This window comes from Strongylocentrotus purpuratus, unplaced genomic scaffold (genome assembly GCF_000002235.5).
Source record: "Strongylocentrotus purpuratus isolate Spur 01 unplaced genomic scaffold, Spur_5.0 spur5_scaffold_10, whole genome shotgun sequence".
In the NCBI taxonomy this organism is placed as follows: Eukaryota; Metazoa; Echinodermata; class Echinoidea; order Camarodonta; family Strongylocentrotidae; genus Strongylocentrotus; species Strongylocentrotus purpuratus.
Genome location: NW_022145595.1, coordinates 4,558,619 through 4,584,500, shown reverse-complemented (window position 1 = coordinate 4,584,500; position 25,882 = coordinate 4,558,619). Strand labels below are relative to the sequence as shown.

Below are 25,882 nucleotides of genomic sequence, written 5' to 3'. Positions count from 1 at the left end.
GATTTCTGATGCACCATTTCTACATGACTATCAGTGGTCACCTTAAGCTTATTTCCCGGAGTCTGTTTGTTTTAATTTTGACAGCTACACACACTATATGCACATTACCAATTGTGTACATTGTGACTTGAACAAGATCATATGTACAGAGATACAGTACAGAAGATTTGAATTTTTACATGCCTTGAAGTAACCATTGTATCTTAGGAAAGAGAGGAGATGAGAGGAGTGAAGTGGAGATAGACAGATAGATAGAGAGAGAGAGAGAGATAGGGAAAGAGAGAGAGATAGAGAAAGAGAGAGAGGGAGCAGGTGAGACACAAGGAGACAAAACTTCATCCCTACATCCTTTTAAGGATGCTTAGATACAATATTACAAAATTACACATTCAATCAAATTGAGAAATAAGGTGCACAAATAATAGTACAAACCACATACATATGAAGAAAAGAAAAAGAAACCTATGAAATTCAAAAATTATACCACAATGTTCACAAAAATAAATTTTTAACATATTATATATCAAATCACCTCTTTTTGTATATTTCTACATATTCAGAAACATATTTTTTCAAAATGGCACAAAAGTACTCAAGAAAACGGCAAACATTTGAAAAAAACAAATTTGATTGCACTTTTCTTTACATCAGTTCTTATACAGCTGGATTAAAATCTCTCTTTATATTATAACATTTATATAGAGAGAGATCTACTACAGAGTAGTCAATTTCAAGCACAAGCTACTTTGCATCTGTGTACAGCACTACATACTTAGTTACATGTTATGACACTATACAATCTGCCCTTATATATTATCACTTGCTTTTTAAAATTATGTTACCATGAATGATGTACTGATGCTGCAGAGCAAGAAATTTCTCAACAATTTTTGTGACAACTTTTAAGTCATAAATATTTTTTTATTTGACCAAAACTGCAATTTAGATGCAATAATAAATATCATTAATATGATGAAAATGACCACAAGCTGTTATCCCTCCTTCTGTATAATACTACATTGTGATACATATTTTGGTAAAATGCAAAGATACAAAAACAATTGTTTGTTTTACTCCTTACATCATTTTCATGGTAACACATTTTCATTCTTGGTGCTATATCACATACACAGCACCACATTGTCATATCTGTACATGTTTTACCCGAAGATCGAGAAATTGACAGACTTTCACTATAGAGCTTCTATGGCACAACTAATCTTCTATTCAAATGCAATTAGCTTCTTCTGCTTCTCAATTCATTATGCAAATCTATTTTAAAAAGAAGAAGAAGAAGAAGAAGAAAAAACACCATCTAAATACATTTACTGACCATCTTTCTGTACAGCTAATTTGCACATTAAGAATTAAACTCAATGATAGTCTAGCATGCAGACCCTATATTGCAGAAATATGTATAATTAAAACTGTTAAGTCTAGGACTAGGACCCATTCATAACACTTATAACAAGGTCTGCAACCTAGACTATCATGGCTAGAATCTCTTTGAGACATTTACACCTCCTTGACTTGCGTGCCAATCAAACAGTGATTTACTTCTCAAACTGGCATAATCTTCTCTCTATTAAGACAAGAATAATTCTATACTGAAATCTGATGCTAAAGTTTACATTGCGGAATGTTTGATGAAAGTATATGTCATGACACTCATGAATTTCATTCTAATATTTGGCACGATAACTAAAGGGATGATATTTTAAGGGCAAATTATACATCAATGTGATTTTTTTCTTCTCAATTTATATGTATAATGAAAAAATATAAGCTCGAAATGGATGTTTGGCAGGATATAACTCAAGAAATAAACAATTAGAAAATGAAAACAGGAAAATTCTCTTTATACATATATAACTTCCTTAATATATCAAGTAACATTACACAGAGTTATACAAATAATAGCATTTTAACAGGACAGATATACAATATGAATGAAGCATAATACTGCCTGTCACATAGACTAGGACTGGATGTAAGAATACAAACTGAATCGACTTTGAAATTGCATTTGAATATTATACTTGTACATTCAGGATAAATATTTTTGAAAGTTCTGAATAATTCATTCTTTGGGCCATACAAAGGGTTACAAATACAAGTCAGAATCTCTTGATCAAATGACGTACATTATGAGCAAGAAGGGAATTAAACTATGCTTTATAGTATACAATGCCCTTCTGGCTCCAAACACACAATATAGCAATCTGACACGTGAAAGGACATTGAAGTGATTATACCATATTCAATTATTTTAGGATTATCAGCTGATAAAGATTATTCATTTTTTACATATTTATATGAACATGATGAAGAAGTAAATAGTATTCTTATCATACATCCTTACAAAGAAAGAGACTGCAACAATTTAGAGCTTTTCAAACATAAAAAAATAAACTACAGAAATATTCACTAAACAGCTTATAAACATAGAAGAACATGTTAGTATACTGACATGTATTAATTACAAAGAAAACAACTCAATACAAGCAAAGACAGTGTCAGCGTTAGAAGCATAACATAACATTACATAATGCTACAAATGTACATGTAGCCTGATAAATGTTTTTTGAACAGTGACAAAAGTACAGACACAAAACATCATCGCCACAAAGCACACACAATAGTAAAGTCCTATCCAAAACTCATTTGAAACAACACGGAAGAGATTTCCAATATATTAACTTGGAAATAGAAAACAAACAGTAGCAACTAATGAAACTTTAAAATAATCTCTTAGAGTCAGAGACATACTTCTCCAAACAAATGCTAGAGATATTTGTTGACATCATGCAGCAAGTATTGCAAACTAATATTATATAATAGGCAGCGACAGAAAACATCAAATCTAACACTTTAAAAAAAGTGACAAAACAAAGCTTAAGAGTTCTGTTAATGAATTACTAAATATTTTGCAGTCTCCTTAATATAATGATCACAATCCATAGTTTGATCATATCAATTGTAATCTCAGTGTCAATCTATAGACCAAAATATACTTGGCATATATCATGTAATCACTGATGTCAATTTCATTCATTCTTTTTTCCTTTACAGCTAATTATATGCAACATTGCATTCAACATTTTCAGAGTCCAGAAATATAACAATTTCTACAAAATGCCAGCTAAAGTAAATCTGATCGAAATATTTTTTTCTCAGTGATATTCAAAGCAACCCCCACCCCCTGAATATGGTGTAATACAGATAGTACGTCTGTACTGTAATATCAACCAACTTTATATCTTTATTATCATCAGGATCATTACACTTTTTAGAGATATCTAAATGCAAGTACAATTATATTGGACAATTTGTTGTACTTAATAATAAACTTGAGATAAGAGTCATACCCTAAAAGGACTACCCACCGGCCCTATATGAATTCCTTTGATAGAAATATTAGAAATACATGTACATCTATTTAAACGCATAATTACATTAAAGCTATATTTGGGGTAGTAAAAATTAAAAAATCCTATTGAAACTACATGAGTTGTAATGAAAATGTATCAAACATGTGTTTAATTGGACATTGGACAAGCAGTAGATGCAGGTTCAAGTCCCGCTGATTCCAAGAATTTTTCCGACTTGTTTTTCAATGCAGATCGATCAATCGATCTTATTTACTGGGTGTAAGCCACAAATATGTTAAAATAATTGGTGAACTTGTATTCATTTCAAACTATGCCGTCATTTGCAAAGATTAAGGTTAATGTAGCTGTCACAGAGGTGGAAGGGTGAACTCCCTGCAATGATAAAGACCTCTATAACCATCGAAAACTGCTACAATTTTATTGAAACAGTTTAGAGCTGCCAATTTCAAATCTGTAAATATGGATGCTTTAATGAGTCCAGGATATCGATAGTCCATAAAAACTAGTCAAGGGCTCTGTCACGTTCTGATTTGTGAAGAGACCACCCTGTAGATTGACAAGGGAAAAAATGAGTAAAGCGAGTGAATAATCAGCTAATCTGTCTAGGCTGAACGGCACATCCTCGATATCAACTTAAGGTAGCTTTGTCCAAGCGTTGACTGATTGGTGAAGGAACGAGTTTCAGGCTCGACAGAGAAAGATATGAAATCATTCCATCTGTCTGTCTGGCTGGCTGATTGGTGGACAGCAGCTCATTGACGTCTTTTCATCTCCCTCGATTTTCTGCGAGGAAGCCCTCGATGGCTTGCCAATCGAGCTAACGCTAGTCTCCGCTCCCCAACCTTTCTGAGAGATGACAATGTCTTGTCTAGTGGGAGGGGGCTGGGGTGTGTTCTAGAGGGGACTGGAGGTCATAGACTAGCTACCAGGGTTCTTCCTTCCATCAGGTGGATGAATCATAGTCTTAATATAAACACCCAAGGTGTGCTAGCCCCTGGAACTAATCCCCTGGTCCTGGACTACCGTAATTTGCTCCCTAGATTAATTTTCTAAAACGCAATTTAGGATCAGATATCAATGACTCCTTCATTTTACCACAATCTTTAATTAATATCTTACCCTACTGTAACTTGACAGAAATTCATCCGTTGAAAGCCAGATGGAAATTAACTTTGAGCTAAAGGATAAGAGATAAACCCTTTTAGTTGTTGATCACTTATTACAATATTGTAGGAAGTGGAAGTGCTTAAGTGCCACTTGCATTACAGCTCCAAATTATACTCGTTCAAAGAGTGAATAAGGCCAAAATGATAGAAAAAGCTATTGGATGGGAATAATGAGCTTTCACAAAGACAGGGCATCCGTAAATCAAGATTTGAAATTGGCTACATTATATTTTGCTTTCATGCAGAGCCTGAATGTATTGTTCAGTTTATTAAACTGGCCGTCATGCATCTGTTCGAATAAGGTATTTATAAACTCACTATTATAAGAATCGAGCCAAAATTGCAGTAAGTGTAATGTATACATAAAGACTCCTTGATCAATTATCAGGATTAAGTCAGCGGCCAGGGTTTTGGACTGTAATATCAGAGCATTATCTTCAATTTCCTGCAACTCTTCCTACTTCTGCTCTTTCCTATTCATTAAGAGAGAAATCTGATATGCAAATAACAAGCTGTACAGCTACAATCTATATATGCAATTTAGATATTCACAGACTTCTGATATTCACAAACAAGCACAGCTATGCACAGCTATAAATACAATTGCAAGAGTAATTTGTACACACCAGTATATGCTTATGTACATGAGCCTTAAATAGCACTATTTTGTGTTAACATACCACTTTTCTCGCCATCTGTTGAATAATTTACAGCTTTTAAAACTGCAGCATTTGCCCAATTTCTATTTTCTCCTCATCCATCTCATGATATACATGTACTTAATAACATAATGAAATATAATCATTTCTTAAGTAAGTTTCCTCACTTTTGTGACCATATAAATCCATCAGATTCCTGTTCTTGTTATATTTTAAGAGATTAAATTTCATTAATGTCCAATTCTGTTTCGATTCTGTGGAATCCATAACAAAATCTTACATCCTCTTGAGCTTCCATTATCATCTAGTCGCCTGTAGTCTGATTACCGGTAATACTGATTAATGCTATACTGAGGTTAGTCTTACCAATAAAATTGAAATGATTTGTAGAGACAAAACCAACACCAAAGCTCCCTTTTTGGGTAATTCAAAATTATTGGATATTAAAATTGTATCATACAATCACTGTAGTCCCAAACAGGAATGACTGCTATGTTTATGCTCAATTCAGTATTTTCAATTCCTTCAAGTTTGTTGATGTTCTGATCCAGTATGATTGTAGAGTGTTTAGAATTACTCTCTGTGCCAGCGAGTAATTCTGAATCTTTTACCCCTTCACCTTCTTACTTTCAAGACCTTTCGCTCAAAGGAATTTTAACCTACATGTAGAGTGCACATGATACCTCTCCCCTTCCTTCAGCATACTATGAAGTACATGTCTTGTAATGTATCGTTCTCGTCATCACTATCACCTCTCCCAATGTGCACCTGTTTAAGGTGTCCTAGCTTCATACCAATTCTGTCACCTTGATGGGGTTGGGAGTTTCCCATCTTAAAGGGTACTCTGAAGTGTACCAAACACTATTATTTCCTGTATAGTAGAGGTTCCATGTCATGTTCCAAATATTACCTCTGTAAAGAGTTATTTAAAGTTTGCAAACACTCATGATAAAAATAAAAGAGATTGTGCGATGACTTCTAGACGCACTTGCTTACAAGGAATAAAGCCTGCATAGAACCGAAGTCGGACTTGAGTGCCGTGCCCAGTGTTTTACATCATTCTTAATTTGTTCATACTCTTATCATACTCTTATCCGCTAGCTCGTAGAACCCTGGTTTAAGATTTTTTTAAATGTCATTTCATATATCCTAGTTGTACATAAATGATTTGTTTTGAGATGACTCGTTCCTGAAGTCTATGTGATGGCTTTGCTTTAGATGAGAAGATGTCCCAAAGTCATTCTGAATTGCTTAATACGCCTTTATTGGGTTATTTGGATCAATACATTCAGCAAAGTTGAGAAAATCACTTGCAGCATTTTCTTTCTTCTCAAAGCAGTACCTGCCACACTGAAGCTCAATGCCACTCCTTCCTGATATCTCACAATTGGAGTTGCTCATCGATTCCTCCAGAGTCCAGATATTCTTCAATTTTTATTTCACAATTTGAGTTGCTTATCAAATCCTCTTGACTTTCTGTGCTAATCAATAAGTACATCATGTATTTAAATAAATTAAGTAAATATTCACTGTTGAAACATACAAATACAAGCATTGATGTTTTGGTGTGGTGTCTTTTTGGACTATTTCAGTTTGCATCTCGACTCTTCATTGGAATACCTGACCCTTTGGGAATCTTACTTTGAACTTTGACCTTTGGCTGTGCTAGTCTACTTGGAGGTTTGATATTGGATTTCACAGGAGATGGGAGCTTGGAAACCTGAGCTCCAGAAGAGGCTTGTGGTAGTGTGGTAGAAGTGATGGTTGTGGTGGTGGTGGTGAGGGTGGTGGTGTGAAGTTGCCCTCTCGGAGCAACTGTTGGGTTATTGTTCTGGTTGCATTGAAGCTGGACTCCAGCTTGTCTCGCCACAGGGCTGTTCGCCATGCCTGGTATCCGCCTTTCAGGAAGGGGTGACCCCTTCTGGAGTTTGGATACATTACTGGTAGGAATAGTACGTCTGGGAGACTTGGGGCTGGGCATCTTTGATTTATGGACTGGAATGCCATTAGCAATGTTCTTTGTTTGTGCAGGGTTACTGGAGTCTCGCTTCACTGCGCCGTTGGTAGGCTGACGACTGGAAGGCAGTCTGGATGATAGTGCAGGGAGACGAGACTTGAGGCTTTGTTTATCAGCCCCATTCTGCTTCTCTTGGGTGTGTACTGTTGCTGTGTGTTGAGATGAGGAAACTTTATTGTCAATGAGATCAGGGCTAGAATGCCTCAATTCCTGAGTGGTTTTCACAGTTTCTGGTGATCTTCGTTGTGACGACGTCAAGTCTTGATTGCTTGATCGCTTTGTGATCGTTCCTTGGGGACGGGCAAACTTGGGCATGGCCAGCTCTTGGCTCTTCTGTTGCTGCTGCTGCCACATATGATTCTGCTGCAGCTGCGATTGCCTCTTGAGTTGCTGTTGTTGCTGCTCAACCAATATCTCTTGATGCTTCTGCAGATTGGCTGTCACCTTCTCCTGCTGATCTTTCTGCAGTTGTTGCTGTTGGTTGTGCAGTCTCTGTTGATTCTCCTGTTGCTGTTTATGAGCAGCCTGGTGTTGTCTGTGAAGTTTGTCTTGTTGCTGTTGCAGCTGCAGCTGCTGCCACTCTAAACTTCCTTGCTGCTCTTGTGGTGGAACAGCCTTCCCCTGCTCTCCTCTAGCATCTCCCTTATGGACTGACATTGGTTTCTGCAGCCTGCTCAATGGGTTACCTCTGCCATCGATGGATACCTTCCCATCAGCTTTTCTTCCCTGTTGCTGGCCAGCCTTTGGTCGTTGTATCTGTCTTGGTCGTTGCATCCTGGAGGCTGGTCTCCTCATCTGTGGTAGCTTAGACTTCTCCCCCAATGACCCTGAACCTTCACTGCCTTCATGGGAGCTATCACTCTCATTCCGTTGCCTACACACCAACCTACCACCAGAACCTGTCCCTTCATCTGAACTGGACAACCTGTTATTGACTACTCTCGGAGATACCAGCTTTCCTCTAATACCCAACCTGCTTTGGGGATGCTTCAATCTACCACTGCACACCTCACCAATCTCATCTGAACTCGACCCTTTCTCTCTGCTCATCCTAGGTAGGGAGCTTCCACGCTGACTTGGCAGCTTCAGTCGACCCGACCCTGACTCATCACTACCTGGATCAGAGATGCGGACATGTTTCCGATGGGGCTTGGCAACTTTCTGTCTCTCTAAGCGGGTGGGGTTGTCATCGCTGGTATCGCCAGAGCTGAGACTGTTGCCTAGAGGAGAGAGAGTGACCTGATCCAGGCCAGAGGACCCCTTCCAAGGCTCCCGAAGGACTCCTTCTTCTCCGCCAGAGGATGAGGAGGAGATGGAGAGGCATCCTTCCCTAGACAGGAAGCTGCTGGCTGTGACCTCTGACCTCTGTTGGATGACATGAGCATCTCCTTGCTTTCCCGTACTGGTGAAGCACTCTTCACATTGCTTGCATCCCTGTAGAAAATCAAGAAAATAACAAGAAAAAAATTAATTACTTGCATTAACATATGAAATGGTCAGGATCAGAGTGTCAAATTATGTTCTATGACAATTAAAGTTCTGTCACGAAAAAGATTGAACAAAAAAAATACAACTACCGGTACTTTTATTTTCATATACATCCCTTTTGTTTTTCAACATGTCATGCATATTGCATACATTGCATAATTTATGTATGGCAGGCATGGATACAAATAGACACACATGTCCCAATCTAGTATCAAATCTACTACAAGTAATAGGTAAGACACAGAAAAAGATACATGAGAAGAAAGAGTGTTTCTTTTTTTACCAACAGTTCAGTGGGAAATAGATTTAAGGGAATTCATAATAGTTTACATACAAATGTTTAATTGAATTATTGCTTTCTTCCTTTCAGCCAACCTGTGCCATAGGCTTAGGGAAATCTTGAAGAGTTTGGCTCAGGAAGAGAGTGGTGGATGAATTAGCACGAGACTAAAAGCCCACCTGTTGATGGGCAAATAATACTACAGTTGAGTGATTGAACATTGCGACAAAGCTTGGATCCCTAAATATATTTGGAGAGCTAGAATAGATTTCCTTTCCCCTGCTTCCTGATCTGTTGTATTGTTATCTTCCCCCATCATCACAGTTCCCCAAACCTTTCATCTTTTCCAAAGTTTTCATGTTATCAACACATGCTAAACAACAGTTGCTCTGCAGGAAATAGTCTACATAATCAAATTTTCAACTCTTAACCCGAACCGAACATTTTTTGAAATGCTGATTCATTATCCAAAATTATTTTAGTTATATAAGAGGGGGTTGGCAGTATTGATGGACAATTCATTTCGCAACACTTGTTTACCTGATTTGCACACTATGCAATAAACCTTTGCCAAAGTAACATTTCCTAATGTTCACAAGCAATATTGTTTATCAGTCAACACCATTCGCCCCACCTTTGGCTCGACTGTTCAATGTTTTCTTGTGATTGCGTGTGCCTATCGATCTATCAAAAATAAACTTTGTAACAGTGCATTAGATTGAATAGAGACACACTCAAGCTTCTTATCCTGCATTCAGTCCTGCATTCATCAGAGATACACCAGTCACCGAGAATATTAAAAAAGCAAAATAAATAAAAAATAATAATGATATTCGATTCTTGTATAGCGCATATCACATTATAACATATATATGCGCTTCCAAAGAGCTTTGGTAATTATTACCCCGGCTTTAGAATGACTGCCATTATGGTGCTCTAGCAGTTCAAGGAATTAATTCCCGCCAGGTACCCATTTACATCAACTGGGTCGAGTGTGGCAATTGTAGATTAATGTCTTGCCAAAGGATATTAGTGCGGGACTCAAACCGTGGACCTAATTGTAATCCAATGAAACGATGAAACAATATATACATGCATGTGAATATAAATATACAAGTTTCTCTAGTTTTTCCTGTCGTCGATATTTTCCATTTTGGCTTTCTGTCTATCGTTGTTGTTTATTCTGATGAGTGCAAGATGAGACTTCAGCATGTCTATATCCACTACTTTTCCCTCCTATTTTGTGACACCAATCATTTCTTAGACTGTTAATAAGGTGTACAACATTTGCTTGTATAAGTCTACTGCAACAGAACTCGATATTATAAATAAAAGCAATCAAAAATCAAATCTGAAAAAACTAAAAATGTTGACAGCTCCGTGGGCCTGTTCATGATGGTAGAAAAGACCAAGCAAAGGCTCTGAAATTTGAGACTTCTCTCCTATGTACATACAAGAGGGATGTCCTGTCTAACTGGCAAGCTTACGAGAATTAGCTTAATAAAATGCTGAACGGAAGAGTCCACTTCCCTCCGTTTTTCAGGATAAAGCATTGTAAATTAGAGCAGGGGCATGTTGAATGAGGGCAAGGGTATCAGGGAGAGGATATTTGTAGGCCCCTAGCTCTGTCAAGAGAGGGATGAAGGGAATTTCCAGCTGAATTTGCCCACAGCTACTGCTCCTGCAATTTGCCAAGCCTTGACTTGCACTTCACAAGAGCTGTAGCTTGAATTATATACTATATGAAAACCTTTGGCATCGTCTTGTAAAGAGTTGTAATTGATCAGCATTGATTGATCAGCAAGCATTGATCGCAAGCATTGATCACAAGCACTGATCGCATGCATTGATCGCAAGCATTGATCGCATATATTGATTGCAAGTATTGATTGCAAGTATTGATTACAAGTATTAATTGCAAGCATTGATCGCAAGCATTGATCGCAAGCATTGATTGCTAGTTCTTCGATCAATCACAAAGTTACAATCCTCTATCTCTAAGGTTGTGAAAACACTAGAACTGATGTGGCTATTGCTCCTCGATTTCTTCTGATTCATGACCAGCCCACTAACTTGTTAATGTCTGAACAGTTTTATGAGACCTTGGTCCTGCCTTATGAAAAGTTGCAAATGAACCAAATCGATGGCAATTTAAGTTTGTACGAGAGACAAGATTTTGGAAGATTGTGATCCATTTGAGGACCTACAATCGAACCAGATCAATCACTACTCTTTATAAGACACAGCCTTAGGGTCAAGGTTCGGAGACAAGGAGGAAAACTATTCATTACCACTGACGGACCTAAGCGAGGGTTGGGGAAGGGCATATACTCTGGCAAAACTCAATGCTGCATACCTTAAATTCAAGTACTAAATAAGAATCAGCTCATATAGTGCTCACCAAATAGTAAGACCAGAATGACATGCTAAAATGGGACCGTAGTCCCTGGAAATGACTTGTTAGAAACACAATTTCTTTGTCCCATATTCCTGCTTCCCTACGATTGGAACACCCGTCTTACGGTGATCTCCTTCACAAAGTCCTCAGACAGGTAGTTGAAGTATTTTTATTTTCTGTTCAGTTCAGATATTGCTACATTGTATATGGTCCTGGTAAATAGTAAAGGGAAGGAAGGTTGGATTTCATCAACTGAACCTCAACTTTTCATAATAGCGCGCCCCCTCTGAAAGCCACTTATCTACAGTGCCCAGTTTTACTGTTTTCTCACAAGATTAAAAAAACAACACAACTATGAGCAGTTGCCCTGTTAATTCCTTTCGGTTCATTGCATAAAATGCAGTTGCATATTTGTATGTTATACATATTCAATCATTTAACAATCTAAGTTGTGTTAAATGAATGTACACCAGGGAAAAAAATACTTTAAAAATTTAGGGGGCTACTTTTCAAGTTTGCTTGCATGAAAATAACAATCTTTAATTTGTTTTGCATTGAACTCTATGCACATTTCTGGGGGCTCTTTTATGACTTTCGGGGGCTCTTTTGCATTTTGGGGGCTAATTTGCCCCGAGCCCCCATGTATTTTTTTCACTGATGTACACAAGTAAATATGGTAGCATTGACAAGAAGAGAGAATAGTTGATTGAACAATTCATGAATTAATACTTGCTTGAACAATTATAACAGTTCTAAAGTAGATCTAAATGACACAATTCAGACTGATGCAGGTAGTTACGTGATACAGTCAAACCTGTCTATAAAGACCACCGAGGGAAACAGAAGAAGTGGCCACGGAAGACAGGTGGCCTTTCTAGACAGGTTCTACAATACACATTTCTCTTTCAAGGGAGACAAAATGCATGGCCACTATAAATAGGGGGTCGCTAATTAATGCAGGTTTGACTGTAACATTTATTCAAGGGTCATGTCAACAATAAAGTATTCTGAACCAACAACATCAGTCAAGATCTGATGATCACAGCAATTCACTCTCTTATGGCATTCACTGTCATGGCACTCTAAAAGGCCTTAATTATAGTTATACATGTGACAAAGGGATGTTTCTGATGGTCTTATTTTGACAGCATATTGGGCCAGGTCTTCGAGGCAATCTGTTGCTTATGAAACTGAGCAAAAGTCTACTATAGGTGTATCTCTACTTTGCACCCAAACTCTGTTCTTGTAAACATGTCCTTAGAAGTCAAAAGTTGGAAGGGGCACTGCCCTTGAAATTTATTTATAAATCCATGATGATATTAGTGACCTTGACAATTATAATGGTCAATTATAATGGTCAATTATAATGGTCAAATCACATTACGGGTCAAAGGCTATCAACAGGTAACAAAAGTTGATATACCTGAACATGATGGGTTCCATGCAAAGCCATGTACTCCTCAAATGCAGCCTTTATCCGACTGGATGCATTAACAATAAAGGAGAACGGGTGGATCGAGCAGGGGTGCATTTGAGTGGTAGGTAAGGGTGTGGTGGAGTGGAGGTGGGGTGGAGGTGGGGTGGAGGTGGGGTGGAGGTGGGGTGGAGGTGGGGTGGAGGTGGGGTGGGGTGGTGGAGGAGTGTGGGTGGGTGGTGGAGGGGTGTGGGTGGAGTGTGGATGGAGTATGGAAGGGGTATGGAGGAGTAGGACAGAGAGTGAGAAGGGCAGGCAGGGGTGTGGGTTGGGTAAGGCAGGGGTATTGAGGTGAGGACAGGGAGTGAGAGAGGTGGGGGTAGTGGTGAATAGGGATGAGAAAGGGGTGCGAATGGGGTGGGGAAGGGGTGAGAATGCATGAGGTAGGGTGGGTGTGATAGAGGTGTACGGCAAGAGTGAGTGAGAGGGGGGGGGGCATGGGCATGGATGAGTTGGGAGGGTGTGTTTGAGAGGGTTCGGAAGATATGTGATAGGAGTGGGGGGAGGTGTACGGGTGGGGGAGGGGCAGTGTAGATGATGATGATTGGACAAAATTGGAAAAATATGAAGAAGATGACAAGTCAAATATTCATTCATTCTTGATGCTTTCAAAAACTGAAGTATATTACATTCAATACTAGCTTAAATATAAAAGGTATTCTAAAGGATTTTATGTACCTAGGTGAATAACAAGATGTGCTGTAGATCAGTTAAATAAGCTCGCAAAAACATAATCATCAATTAAGCAAATTTATGAACAATGTTCATACTGATATCAAGTTATTTTTAACCCATTCCACAAATTTCCCATGGAGACCCTGATGATTCATCTAATGATATGCTCTCTATTTTGCATATCGTTCAATAAGGTGCAGTCATTAAACAAATATTGACTGATATTATTTATTCAGAAAGAAAACAAAACAGACAGAAGTCAAGGTCTACGTGTCTCCCTGAATTTTAGAACCTATTCATTTGTTCAATCTTTAGTATATGATGCATCAGAAGATATGAACAAAGTCCAATAAATTGACTGTGTACCGGTAATGTAAATATATGAACAAATTTAGGAATCCAGGCTCCCAAGTTCCACATGATAGGCAATGGGATGAACTGGTTTCCATGACTTAGCTTCGTGGCTTAAATGTATTTGAAAGTGCAAAGGAGCCTTTAATTGTCAACTAATTTAATCAATTACCTAGAATAAAATAGAAAATGTAGCATATAGTAACCTACACAACATGTTTAAACAAGGCACAGCTCTCTTTTATTCAGTTTTGGTTACCTATGGATTCATGTGTTTGTCATTGAAAGTGGAGATGACAATTTCTCACGGTAATATCAACAACAACAAAAAAGCAGATACAAGAGAATTACTTAATGATCTTGAACTTAAAATGTTTAGTCCCCCTAACCTAAATTTACACAAGTCACTTTCTGGGACAATATGACTTTCTTGCTATAAAAAGAACCATCAACGGTGGCATTTATGCGTCTTGCTGGGAAATCCTTCAAAGCGCAAGGAGCCCAAAAAGCTACCGAACAGCACATCCTGTTATGGGAAACGGCAATAAACGATGATTCACCAAAATATGCATCACCCCTTCTAAAGTTACCCTGGAAATAAATATATGACTAAGGCTGAACATGAGAATAGGCTATGCTAATATCAACACATGAATCAACACTGAACATAATGTGGGTCTAAAAGAGAATTTTTTCCAGGGAGAGGGGGGAGGGGGGGGGGTTCTAATCCTAATGACAATACCTAGTCTATGCATACGTTAGAACTAGAACTACTGTTTGGAAAAACCAAAATTTCTTATGATGATAAGTACAATTAGGTCTGACATGTAATGTGAAAATAAACATAATTCAAAAAGATTAACCATTCTAACAATAAAGATATATAATTGTATAGTTAATATATAAAGCCTTCAGGGTACTACCATACGTTCAAAACAAACTAAGCTATCGCTATGTAACACAACCTATACACTAATTAACTACAGGGACAAGTAACAAATCTAAAACTATGAAAAGAAAGCATTTCAAAGAATGATTAAATTCTACAAAAGGTAACTACAAATTAACAAGGATCCTCAACATTGAACATGTTACTCTGCCTGTCTACATTGCATCAGAAACATTAAATCAAACCTTACTACTCTAAACACAGGAAAGATATTGACTAAAAATGAGGTAATGATAATAATCAATTGAAATTTTGACATGGACAATTGAATGACATACAAAAAGAGGGACAAAACTACCCTAGAATCTTGGTGCAAACTAAACTTGGGTTATAAAATGTACTATGCGAAAAATATATAGTGTCAATACCTAGAAATACTGACGTCAGAAATTGTTACAACACAATTAATGCTATTGTGATTTGTGAAAATAAACATATGAGTAGACATTTCTTTTACAGTTGGTAATTTCGAAATTTCACTTTGGTAATGATGTATTACTAGTTTTCATTGCACAGCTACAGTATGTGAAACCACAAGCTAATTAATATCTATGGGAATTGTTTAATCCCATAAGCCTGAAAATTCTTGAAAAAATACATTTTGCAGCCAATTTTTGACTTTCCGTTGGCAACTTTAATAAAGGCAGACAAAATTATGTAAGCTTTATTTGTAATAGCAACATGGGCATAATTTCAAAGAACTTTTTTTTTAGTATTCAGTTTAGCAAGCTATGAAAATGAAGAGAAAGGGGTGATGATAATAAATTGCTCCACACTTTGCATGTTTTTATGAAAGTAGTGAAATTCAACTCAATTCATTTCTACAAATGTAAAATACAAAGATATAGTTACAATGGAGAATTATCCATATGTACTCTGGATGACAGCTTCTACTGCTCATTAGAAATGCTTAAAAATTAAAATGACAAGAATGCATTTTTGTTTGACGTGTGACCTTGTTTTATTCAGTTTAAAGGTAATACAAAGTTTGGGGGAATTTTGAAAATTGGGTGGATAGTGATTCTTTAGAATTTTGATATATGGATGCCCATGTGGATGTATTATAAGCGCAATAAAATTTAGCCCCTAAAACATTTATGTTTTCGAGAAAAATTGAATATAAAAATTTACTGGTGCTCCTGGTAAATGTTGATAAATTTCAAATAGCGCCTACGGCCGTACAATGGTAACTGCGACCATGAAAATCTTAGAATATGTAGTTGTGATATATAATTTCCAAACCGGAATAGCTAATCGGTCGATTTTAGTCAAAAAACATTGTTTTATAGCTTAATTAATATATTGACCTTGAGAGGGAGCTATACAACATAAAAAGTTAATTATTTACAATTTCATAACTTTAGACTCGATTTCAACTGCGACAACGACTACTGAATATTGTAGGATAGTATATGCTTCCAATATGGTCATTTGAACCAAATTCATGACCCCATACCAAAACTTTGTAATACCTTTAAGTTTCTCAAAGGTATCAAAGTCCTGTTGTATCTTATTCTCATGATCTGTTATTTAAATATAAATTCATTCCTACTCTTATCCTCCTTGACTGACAGGAGATATAATGATTTTTGAAGAAAAAAATCAAAATTGATAATTGTTATAGAAGAATTTCTCAAACAAGCTAGAGACCCTACTCTATATCTTTGCCCCTTTTTGTAGCCCCATCTTGAAGAAGCAGGAAGAAGAGTTTAGGGTATAAAGGGTGCTTAAACACTTAACACCAGCCATCTTTATCGCAGGTGTTTAAGAGGGAAGAGGGTGTAGGAAGTGAATTTGCATTTTCAACCACTGAATTTGATTTAAGCATGGTGAACTTAATACAGCTACCAAATCCAACTGCATTGAATAAAAATGACTGTGATGTAGATTGCAGAGAGAAAAGACAGTTTCAGAAAAGTAATAATTCAATCTAAATACAAGATGAAATCATTTTGTGCAAAATGCAAATATCAATGCATGCTATATTCTAGAAATGATCAAAGAAAGTTTGTTTTGATAGACAAGTGTGGAAGAAATGTCATGCTTTTGAAATATTTAGGAACAATATTGAATGTATTCCAATATTCTGATATCTTGCATCTAAATTGCTTTCCTATTAGACAAGTGTGGAATAAATGTCATGCTTTAAAAATAAGTGTTCCAATGTTGAATGTTTCCTATATTGAACGTATTTCTATATTTTGATATCTAGCATCTAAAAAAATGCATTGCAAAGACAATATGAGCTTGATAGCACGTTACTTTGAGTGAAAGCAGAACAAATACAGCCCAAATATAAATGACCCATTTCAAAATTTGACATTCAAATTTTCATTGACCTCATCTGGAATACCTAAACAAATTAATCATGATTTATATTTCCAACCTTAGACTTACATGTATCTTTTATTTGTTGTTGTTGTTGTTGTTGGTTTCACTCAAAACAGCTTGCTGGCAAGGTTGGATTATACTACAATGTATAAACCTTTTGAATGTGATGAGAAAATATCTTGCAGAATTTATTCTCATACAATAAGAGCAATTCAGACAGGAAAATGATGGACGCTAGACTAACAGAAGATGAACTACAAGTCAGACAGGGATTGCATTGAAATGTACTCTACAATATGATCTTATAATTTCTCTATCTACATGTATTTGGGTACTACCACTGCACCACGCATTCAAGATGGAAAATTCACAGGTCTACACGTTTTCGTTACAATCATACAGATCATGGCTTGACGTCATTCCCAATAGCAGAGAGGAAATATGAAGGAATCCTGATTAGGTTGTAGGATATGGGCATGCTTGAAAGAAATAGCACTGCACTGGGGACCGTTAGTCTCAAGCATTCAAGACCCTTTGCTGCAAATGTTGGATAAATATTTCCAAAATTAGATTCCCCTTGTGGGCCTATTTCTCATTGGTGTACATTCAAGTGCCCTTTTTGGTTAGGGGATAGTACTTATGTTGTTGTGAATACAATCACACTAGTTATATTAATTAACAAAATTGAATTCATGATGGGTATTTTTAATTTGGGACAATTACATGTAACTTGTAAAACATTACAAATTGTCATAACAATTCTAATTGTGAGTTAAATAACATATATATAATCCTCCAGCCAAGTGACCAATGCTGTATATGAGAATAATCCATCCTTTCCTACCTCCCCCTCCCCAATCAAGTGAATAAGGTGATGTATTTTGTAAGCAGCAAACGGTCTGTGAGACAAGAATGATCAACAGGGAAAGACAACTCCCAAGAACGCAAACCTTTACCTGACTTTAGAGCTATTTTTGGTCGAGACGCCCAGAGTGATTGCATCTTGACCATCACTACTATCTGTGCAGTGACCACTTGATGTCTGTGGTCACAAGTTAGCGGTCATTGACAAGCAGTAGAGAGATACAACAATGAGGTTGTTAAACTTATAAGTTGTTAGCAGGTTGTCACAAATTGTCTGCCGATAGTAAAGGCATACTCATACACTTTTACTTTTACATGGAATTTCAACCTATTTGGGCTCTCAGTCTTGTGTGCTGGAACTAAGCTAGACAGTGTAATTGATGATTTTTGTTTTAAGATATTGAGCTTACTGTACCAAAAACACCATAAAAAAAAAATGGTGCGTGAAAAGAAATACAATGGAGAGGTAGATTATCATGAAATTGAATTTTATACACAAAAGCAGCATCTTCTGTGTTTGGTAAAAATTCCTGAAATAGGATATTATGCAAATTAAAAAATAATATAAATGAAGACATATAAATATACTTGTGAACATATATGAGGTGAACTTTCTTATTAAGTCAAATTCTTCTTGGACAATGAGAAAAAATGATGAAAATTACGATGATGGTGATGAAGATGATGATCAATTATATTAGATATTACAGTGTACGAAGTTCCGATATTACTCAAGGTTACTTCAGAACATGAATTTGAGGTGGAAAAATGAAACAAATGAAATGATGATTAAATGACAGAAAGAGACAGAGAAAGGATGGGGGAGAAAAGTTTGAGAAACATTAAGAGAAAACAAAACAATCACATGAGGAGTTGAAGAGAGACAGAAACAGACAGAGAAAGAGAGAGAGATAGTGAAAGGAGAGAGAGAGAGAGAGAGAGAGAGAGAGACGATGGGGCGCATTGATTTTGCTTAAAATTGCAAGATTTGGAAGAGAGATAGAGAGAGAGATACTGAGATGCAGTGATTTTCCTTTTAATTGCAAGATGGTATAGGTATACAAGAAACTGCAACTCACTGCCATCCAACGATCAACACACTTGATATGAAACAGTGTTTTGAATCAAAGCGGTACGGTCTCCAGACAATTTCTCATTCCAGATCTGTATAAATTCATTAACTCTTAAGCTGCCACCCATACAATGCACCCAGTGCCACAGTGCTAATCCCTATTGTGCCCGCTACTAATCTCCTGTGTGCCAAGTTAATTTAGGGTTGGTTCAAGTGCGTGTAGTTTAAATTGTTACTATGTTTGATCCACTATAACATCTCATCTGTATATTGTATAAAAAAGAAGTGTACGTTAAAGTTGTAGGAAATTTAACCCTCTTTCTGTTGATACCAATATCATTTCATGAATCTGTAATTTTGGTAAAGTAAATAAGCACTATCAGTGAGTTGTCAAACCAATCCGTTGTCTCATTTCCCGCACACAATCTGAGGGGCCATGATCAAAACTGACAAATTTGATGATAAAATATCGCAATTTTCTCAGGAAAATGCAATGTAACGGTATATGTGAAGCACACAAAATCGAAACAACAATAAACTCCCTCCACAAATACAGTAAGCATTCATGCGTGCACGCAATGCGCATCGCACAATAGGCATAAACAATTAGCTTGTGTACTTATGCACGAAAATGTGTCCGTGGCACGCGAGCGGATGAGAGTTTATGTGTGCATGGCATGTCAACAGAAACCCGGTTATGTGTGCGTGGCACGCCAGCGCATGCACAGAACAGTGTTCTTGGCACGATAAGAGTTAAAGATAATCACATCTGCATGGATTCTCTTCTTGAGTATCTCATATCATCTGTTTAGAGTTAGAAGGATGTTACAGGACCCGTAGTTAATGCCCTTCTGCCTTCAAACTATCAATATCTATCTTACCAGCAGCAGCATCATAAAACAACATGCTGGAATTATTAATCTAATGCAAACATGTTTCATTGATTTTTTTTAGGGAAGAGTTAATATGACTCATGATGGAGTTGGTTGGGGAACTTTATGACACATTAGAATAACAAGAAAATCAAACTCAGGTGTGACCTATTTTCTGAACATTAAATGATCGAATGCAAAAGAAATATGAGTAACTTAGCAATTGGTGTGCTTAGAGCAAGAATCTATACATGATCAAAGTTACCAATAAAGATGGAAAAATAAGATGTTCTACATAATGAGCTGAATATCATGATAATGATGAACATATGCATTAACATGTTTCTGGCTCTAAACAGGTGATTTGAATACAACAGGCGCTGTGTTCTTGAAAATTACTCATCAAAGGAAAATTGTTACAACGCAAGGTTAGCAACTTGCTAATTTAACAGTATTATTGGAACTGCTGTTCTAGGCCAACATGTGTATATTGGGAATTATAATAATACATCATTTCATGTATGTGAGGGAGAGGGTCACGTCAGAAAATAAGAAGGATTACTTGAGAATAAGATGGACTATGGGTATCTCTTGAAAGTAGCATTCACCCAAATCAGACCTGCAAATACTTGTTACATGCAAGGAAGTTAATGTACATGTATCATACACACAAACTTCAGTTTTAAAATAACCACGTCATTCCAGACAAGAGATTTTTTTCCTTGTTGAACAGAAGCAAGGCCTTAGAAGTTGCTTTTTGTCCTCAAATTTGGCAAGAAAACAAAATGTTACTATTTTGAGACAAATCTTGACTTAATAATGAAATTAAATCAAAACAGTGGAGTACAATTGTATAGTAGTCTAGAATCTAGACCCTCTGAGTGTCTTCTTTTGAACAGATTAAAAATAAAAGTTTGATATTTGCTCAGGGCTAAATAATTAATAATTACTGGAAAATTATGGCAGTCCATGATATCATGTATCAGAAATTGTTTTGACAAGGGCTAAAATTTGAATATGCATAAAAATTGTGTGGGCACAAATTGACCTCGGTCCCCCATTTTCCTTGTTGGGTGGGATTGCTCTATTTGACTGCACTATAAACACATCTCTCCTATAGATACCACATTTTGTTCCCAAATTACCATCAACTCCCACCCCCCCCCCTTTTTTTTTTGGGGGGGGGGGGGGGCTGTTCTATATGAGTGCATCACAACACATGTGATAACAATCGATCTTCTTTTTGATCATGTGAAGCATGGATGAGAGTGACAAGGTAACCTTCCCATTTAAACGCATCCCTGAGGAAACTTTGGGCGCGTTCATGCTTGATTTTGACGGCCAGAATCAAGCATCTGTTACGCGTTTAGTTTAAAACACGGTTGCGTCTTAGCTCACTTTTGTAGAATCACCGAAAAACGGCGATCACGATCGCCGATCGTAAACTCACAAAAAGATGCGTTTACAATTTGTAAACGCGTTTAAATGGGGTCAACGCACTGACCTCTAGTAGGTCTACGTAGCATGCACAGTGAAGGTTTGCGAATCCAGCTGGAAGACCAATTAAGGCCACACACGTAGAATTGCCTTGGGAGCCAGAGAAGTAAGCATGAACACTACATCGTGGAACTGCGATCACGATGAGCGTTTACGATGAGCGTTTCAGATCGCTCATTCTGCCTTCAAAATTTAAGCATGAACGCAGCCTTTGACTAATAGTCATTATAGTTTGAAAGTTTTGAAGGCAGCAGTCTAATCAGCATCTTCATTTCCTGACACAGTCCCTCGTGAAACATAACTCATATAGTAGAAGAATAAGATATGATCCCTCTTTCATCTTTCTGGTCTTACTTTTATTGCAGCAGTAAACTGAAACCACCAGTAAATATAGACCCAAAACAAGTGTTCTATGCATAATGGCCATGTGCAGGACAGGTGCCATAAGCTATTTTCACTTATTTCGTCATCACATGTTGAAAACAATTTAACTTACAAGGAAGAAATGTGATACATATGCACATGAGTTCTCAAACCTAAATCGAAAGACGTATTTTCAGTCTTTTTGTTACTAATATGGGCATGTGTTACTAAAAATTGGTGATGTAATCTATCTTTTTCTGTTGCTCCTCAATGCTAAATTTACTCCAATCAATATCAAAATTATAATGTAATTTTAAGCTCTTTCTTTTGCTGGCGCCATATGTTGCTCCTCCATGCTATATTTACCAACATTAGTTAGATGAGTAATTTTTTTACACCATAGTCCACCGGAAACCTAGGCCACATGTGACGAGCTAGGTCCTAAACTTCAGCTCCATTTAACATCACTTGATGTCTTCTACACATTAAAGGTTACTTTGTGTCCAGCCAGAATGTATCAAATCATTCTGGAATATACTTTATCTGGTATTCTCAGGGCTAATGGATAAGAACTAACCCCCCCCCCCCCCCATAAATCCCAACCTGCAGAACTTATGCCAGACTTGGGTTCCGTAAAGACGCACGCAAGCGCACATGGGTGCATCATGAAGTCTACTCACGAGCTGTTTTTCCCCTATTAATTGAGACAGCATTTAAACTTGCAATATCTCTTTATAGCAGTAATATTTGAAACTAGTGTTTGGACTACGGGATAGCGACACAGTTCCCCTAACATTCAAAGCAAACTATTTTTTGGTGATTGGTAGACTTTAAGTTCTTAAAAGAGAGTCAAACACAAGTCCAGACAGCCAATCCATGAGTAATATCCATATTTTTTTCTTTTTCTTTGTGCCAAGAATATCTCAGCTTGTCAGGAGACATAACGTGCCCTCATGCGTCTTCCAAAGTTAATTGTGTTACTCCAAAACTCTTTAAAAAGCTCTTTTGCTGCAGTCTTTAGACCTGATTCCAGGAATTTAGTTAGACCCTGGGCTAAATCTACTCTGTGTTTAACAAATCGAGCACTAAGACATTGGTCTGACTTCCTTTACTATACCGGCTAAAAGTTTAGCATCAAATTTAAATTTGTGTAGCACAAGGCCATGATATCCGTGCAAATGAAAAACAAGTACCTGTACAATTTGTCATGTATTTTAAAGGCATTTTTATAGGTATTATGAGGGATTTGTATACATATGTAGTACCGGTATGTAAGATGTGAAAAGACATACCGACAAGGCGACATCAAGCAATATGCCCAAGGAACTCTTTGAGGGATTTCATATGTGCTCACCTCAAACCCAATTTGGGATTGTCACCTTATCTTTAAAGGGGTGTCATCTATACAGTATTGACCATAACTTAGGAATTGTGAGAACAGTCTTCCATGTTCCCAAAATACCGGTACTTTAATGCATATCAACAAAATGTTGTTATCCCAGCCTTGAGATTAATTTGCAAGGGGTTCTATTTGAAAATGATATCAACTTTAATTTTAATAATGCCCCATTTTTTTCTCAATACAATAGATTTATCTTTTAAACACTTGATCCAGTAATTCAAGAGGTCCCCCACCAAACTAATCACTTTAATCACAATGTACATGGCAGAAAAAGAGATTGAAAAGCTTGAAATAAAAGTACAAATAATTTCATCAGAGTATTTATGAACTCTTGCGTGCTACAAATGACATCTTATTAATGCCTAATCGCTTGAGTGTTCTGAAATAGAGATAGAACATAAATGCCGAAATTAGAACACGTGACTAAACTATAGTCAGCCGTAAACTGATTTCTGCCTAATTTTGGTCCATGCAGAATCCATTAATATCCTAACTGCTGTCGACACACCATCAATGACTAACATCCAAAGCTCATAATCAAGTGAGAAGATTTGACAGAACTTGAGATGAAGCGATCCTAAGTCTACCCAAGACCTAAGCGCAGATGCTGAAATCATTACAGACTGCATTTTAGTGAGTAATTAGTCCCAAGACCCTTTATAAAATATTTTTCCAAGTTTTTCATAAATTTTGGATGACATGAAGTTTATATATCTCTAAAGGAGTTTACTGTGCTGTCAGAGTTTAAAGATAATGAGCTTGATATGCATCAAACGAGTCAGAGGAAATGGAACATTTTAAAAATGTACATGTCATCTACTTTCAAGCCTAGAATGACACAAGAGGCCACAAGTCATTTTACCACAATACAATTGCAGTGGTTAGAGTGTGCCTCTCAAAGTGAAAAGCTTATGGTCACTTCAGGCATGCCCTTCTGCTATCTGGAATCTGTATTTTAAAAAAAAAAATTAGAAAAATCTATGACAAGCAATAATAGTTTTTATTGCACTTTGAGGAATTCCAGATTGGATTCTAAAATGGAAAGAGGGCATGGGCCAGATGTGCCCTCCTAATAGAATCAGCCACTGTAGGAAATCTAGGAAATAAAAATGGAAACAAAATTGATACTCTCCCTAACCTTTTCAAGAGCATGATAGTAACCTTGGTTAACTCAGGGCTCTGTAACATTTATAAAGGATTATGATTGATCGTGTTTTTTTCAAATTAATAAAATCTCCTTCAATCAATTAGAATATTAAAATAAACAGTTAACAAGTAATTTTAGCTGAAGAATAAATACAATTGGTAAGATACATGAACTGCAGCTGCAGCAAGATTGGAGATAGTGTACATTATTATTATTACGATTTGTTACAGGTTGACTTTGATGTGACGGGTTTCAGGGGGCTGTTTCACAAAGATCCTAAGATCGACTTTAAGTTGGACTTAGATATGGCAGGCCATTCATGCCACTAGATGCTCTCGCAATGATCTCTCAATTATGATATTTAGATAATATTTTGTCCTTCAATAATGAACTATCAAAAAATGTAAATTCTGCAGATATGCGACCATGATTTGTACGTCCTTTGAGAGACCAATGCCAGTAAATGGTAAGAGATAACAGTGGCATGAACGGCCTGCCATAGTTAAGTCCAACTTACCGGTAAAGTCAATCTTAGTCTTTGTGAAACATCCCCTGGTCTGGTTAACTTCTGAGATTGATTGGGGGTAATATGAGTCAACCCTCCCTGTTGGGTACATGGATGTTGGATGAACCTAAACTGGGCCAGCCACTAATCACATGTTTCACCATCCTCACACTCATCACATGGAAGTTGAGCCATTAGTTACCATGGCAACCAGCGCTTATCAAATTCTCATGTATTTGGACTTGTTTTTCTGCTTCGTGTGACTCCTGTCACTAAGCACGACAATCAAAATAATTTGGAAGCACTTTTGAGGGAAGCGATCACGAATGCTAGCCAGATGAGATGACTGACTGAAGATGTTTTCATTTAGATGATGATACATCAAGTCTATGACTATAGGGATTTTTCTCTTCCTTTTATAAATGAATTCAAATTCATCATATTTGGAGCTCAATTTCTTACCTATTCTGAAAGTTTATACATATGTTTGAAAGTTTTAGTTTGGAATCATTATCTCTTCTCTTCAAATATTGACCTTAATTTTATGATTCAAATGAGACTATAAGGATATAGCTATTGAAAATAGTTTTATCTACATTTGGAGCTGATGATATTTCTGAAATAACACTCAATCAAGAAAACATCATTTTCTTTTACAAACAGTAAATGGACCAGTAATAAAGCCAAAGCTAGCAAGGATTTTTACATAATATCATCTATGAGATAGAAAGTAATATCACTAAAAAGATAGAAAGAAATATGTTAGGAAAGGGACCATTTGAGAGACTAAAAGGGACTATGACTATACATTCAACATTAGGTTCCAAGTTTTTAGGGAGAGTCATGACAGATCCATTACAAAACCCTGCAGACAAATATATGACCACACATTCAACATTATTATATGTTTCCTAGGACCAAAGTCTTTTGGGAGGTTTATGACTGAGCTGTGGCAAACCTTAAAATGAAGAAAAATAATG

At 36.8% G+C, this 25,882-nt stretch overlaps 1 protein-coding gene across 1 annotated transcript in view; it reads right to left on the bottom strand.

The window, feature by feature from the left end:
- Positions 1-51: 51 nt before the first annotated feature.
- LOC591393 overlaps positions 52-25,882 on the bottom strand; it is a 73,502-nt gene continuing 47,671 nt past the window's right edge. The window contains exon 6 of the mRNA XM_030979264.1: positions 52-8,668. Within this exon, the coding sequence (XP_030835124.1) occupies positions 6,806-8,668 (1,863 nt within the window). The 3' untranslated portion in view covers positions 52-6,805. The remainder of the gene's footprint in view (positions 8,669-25,882) is intronic.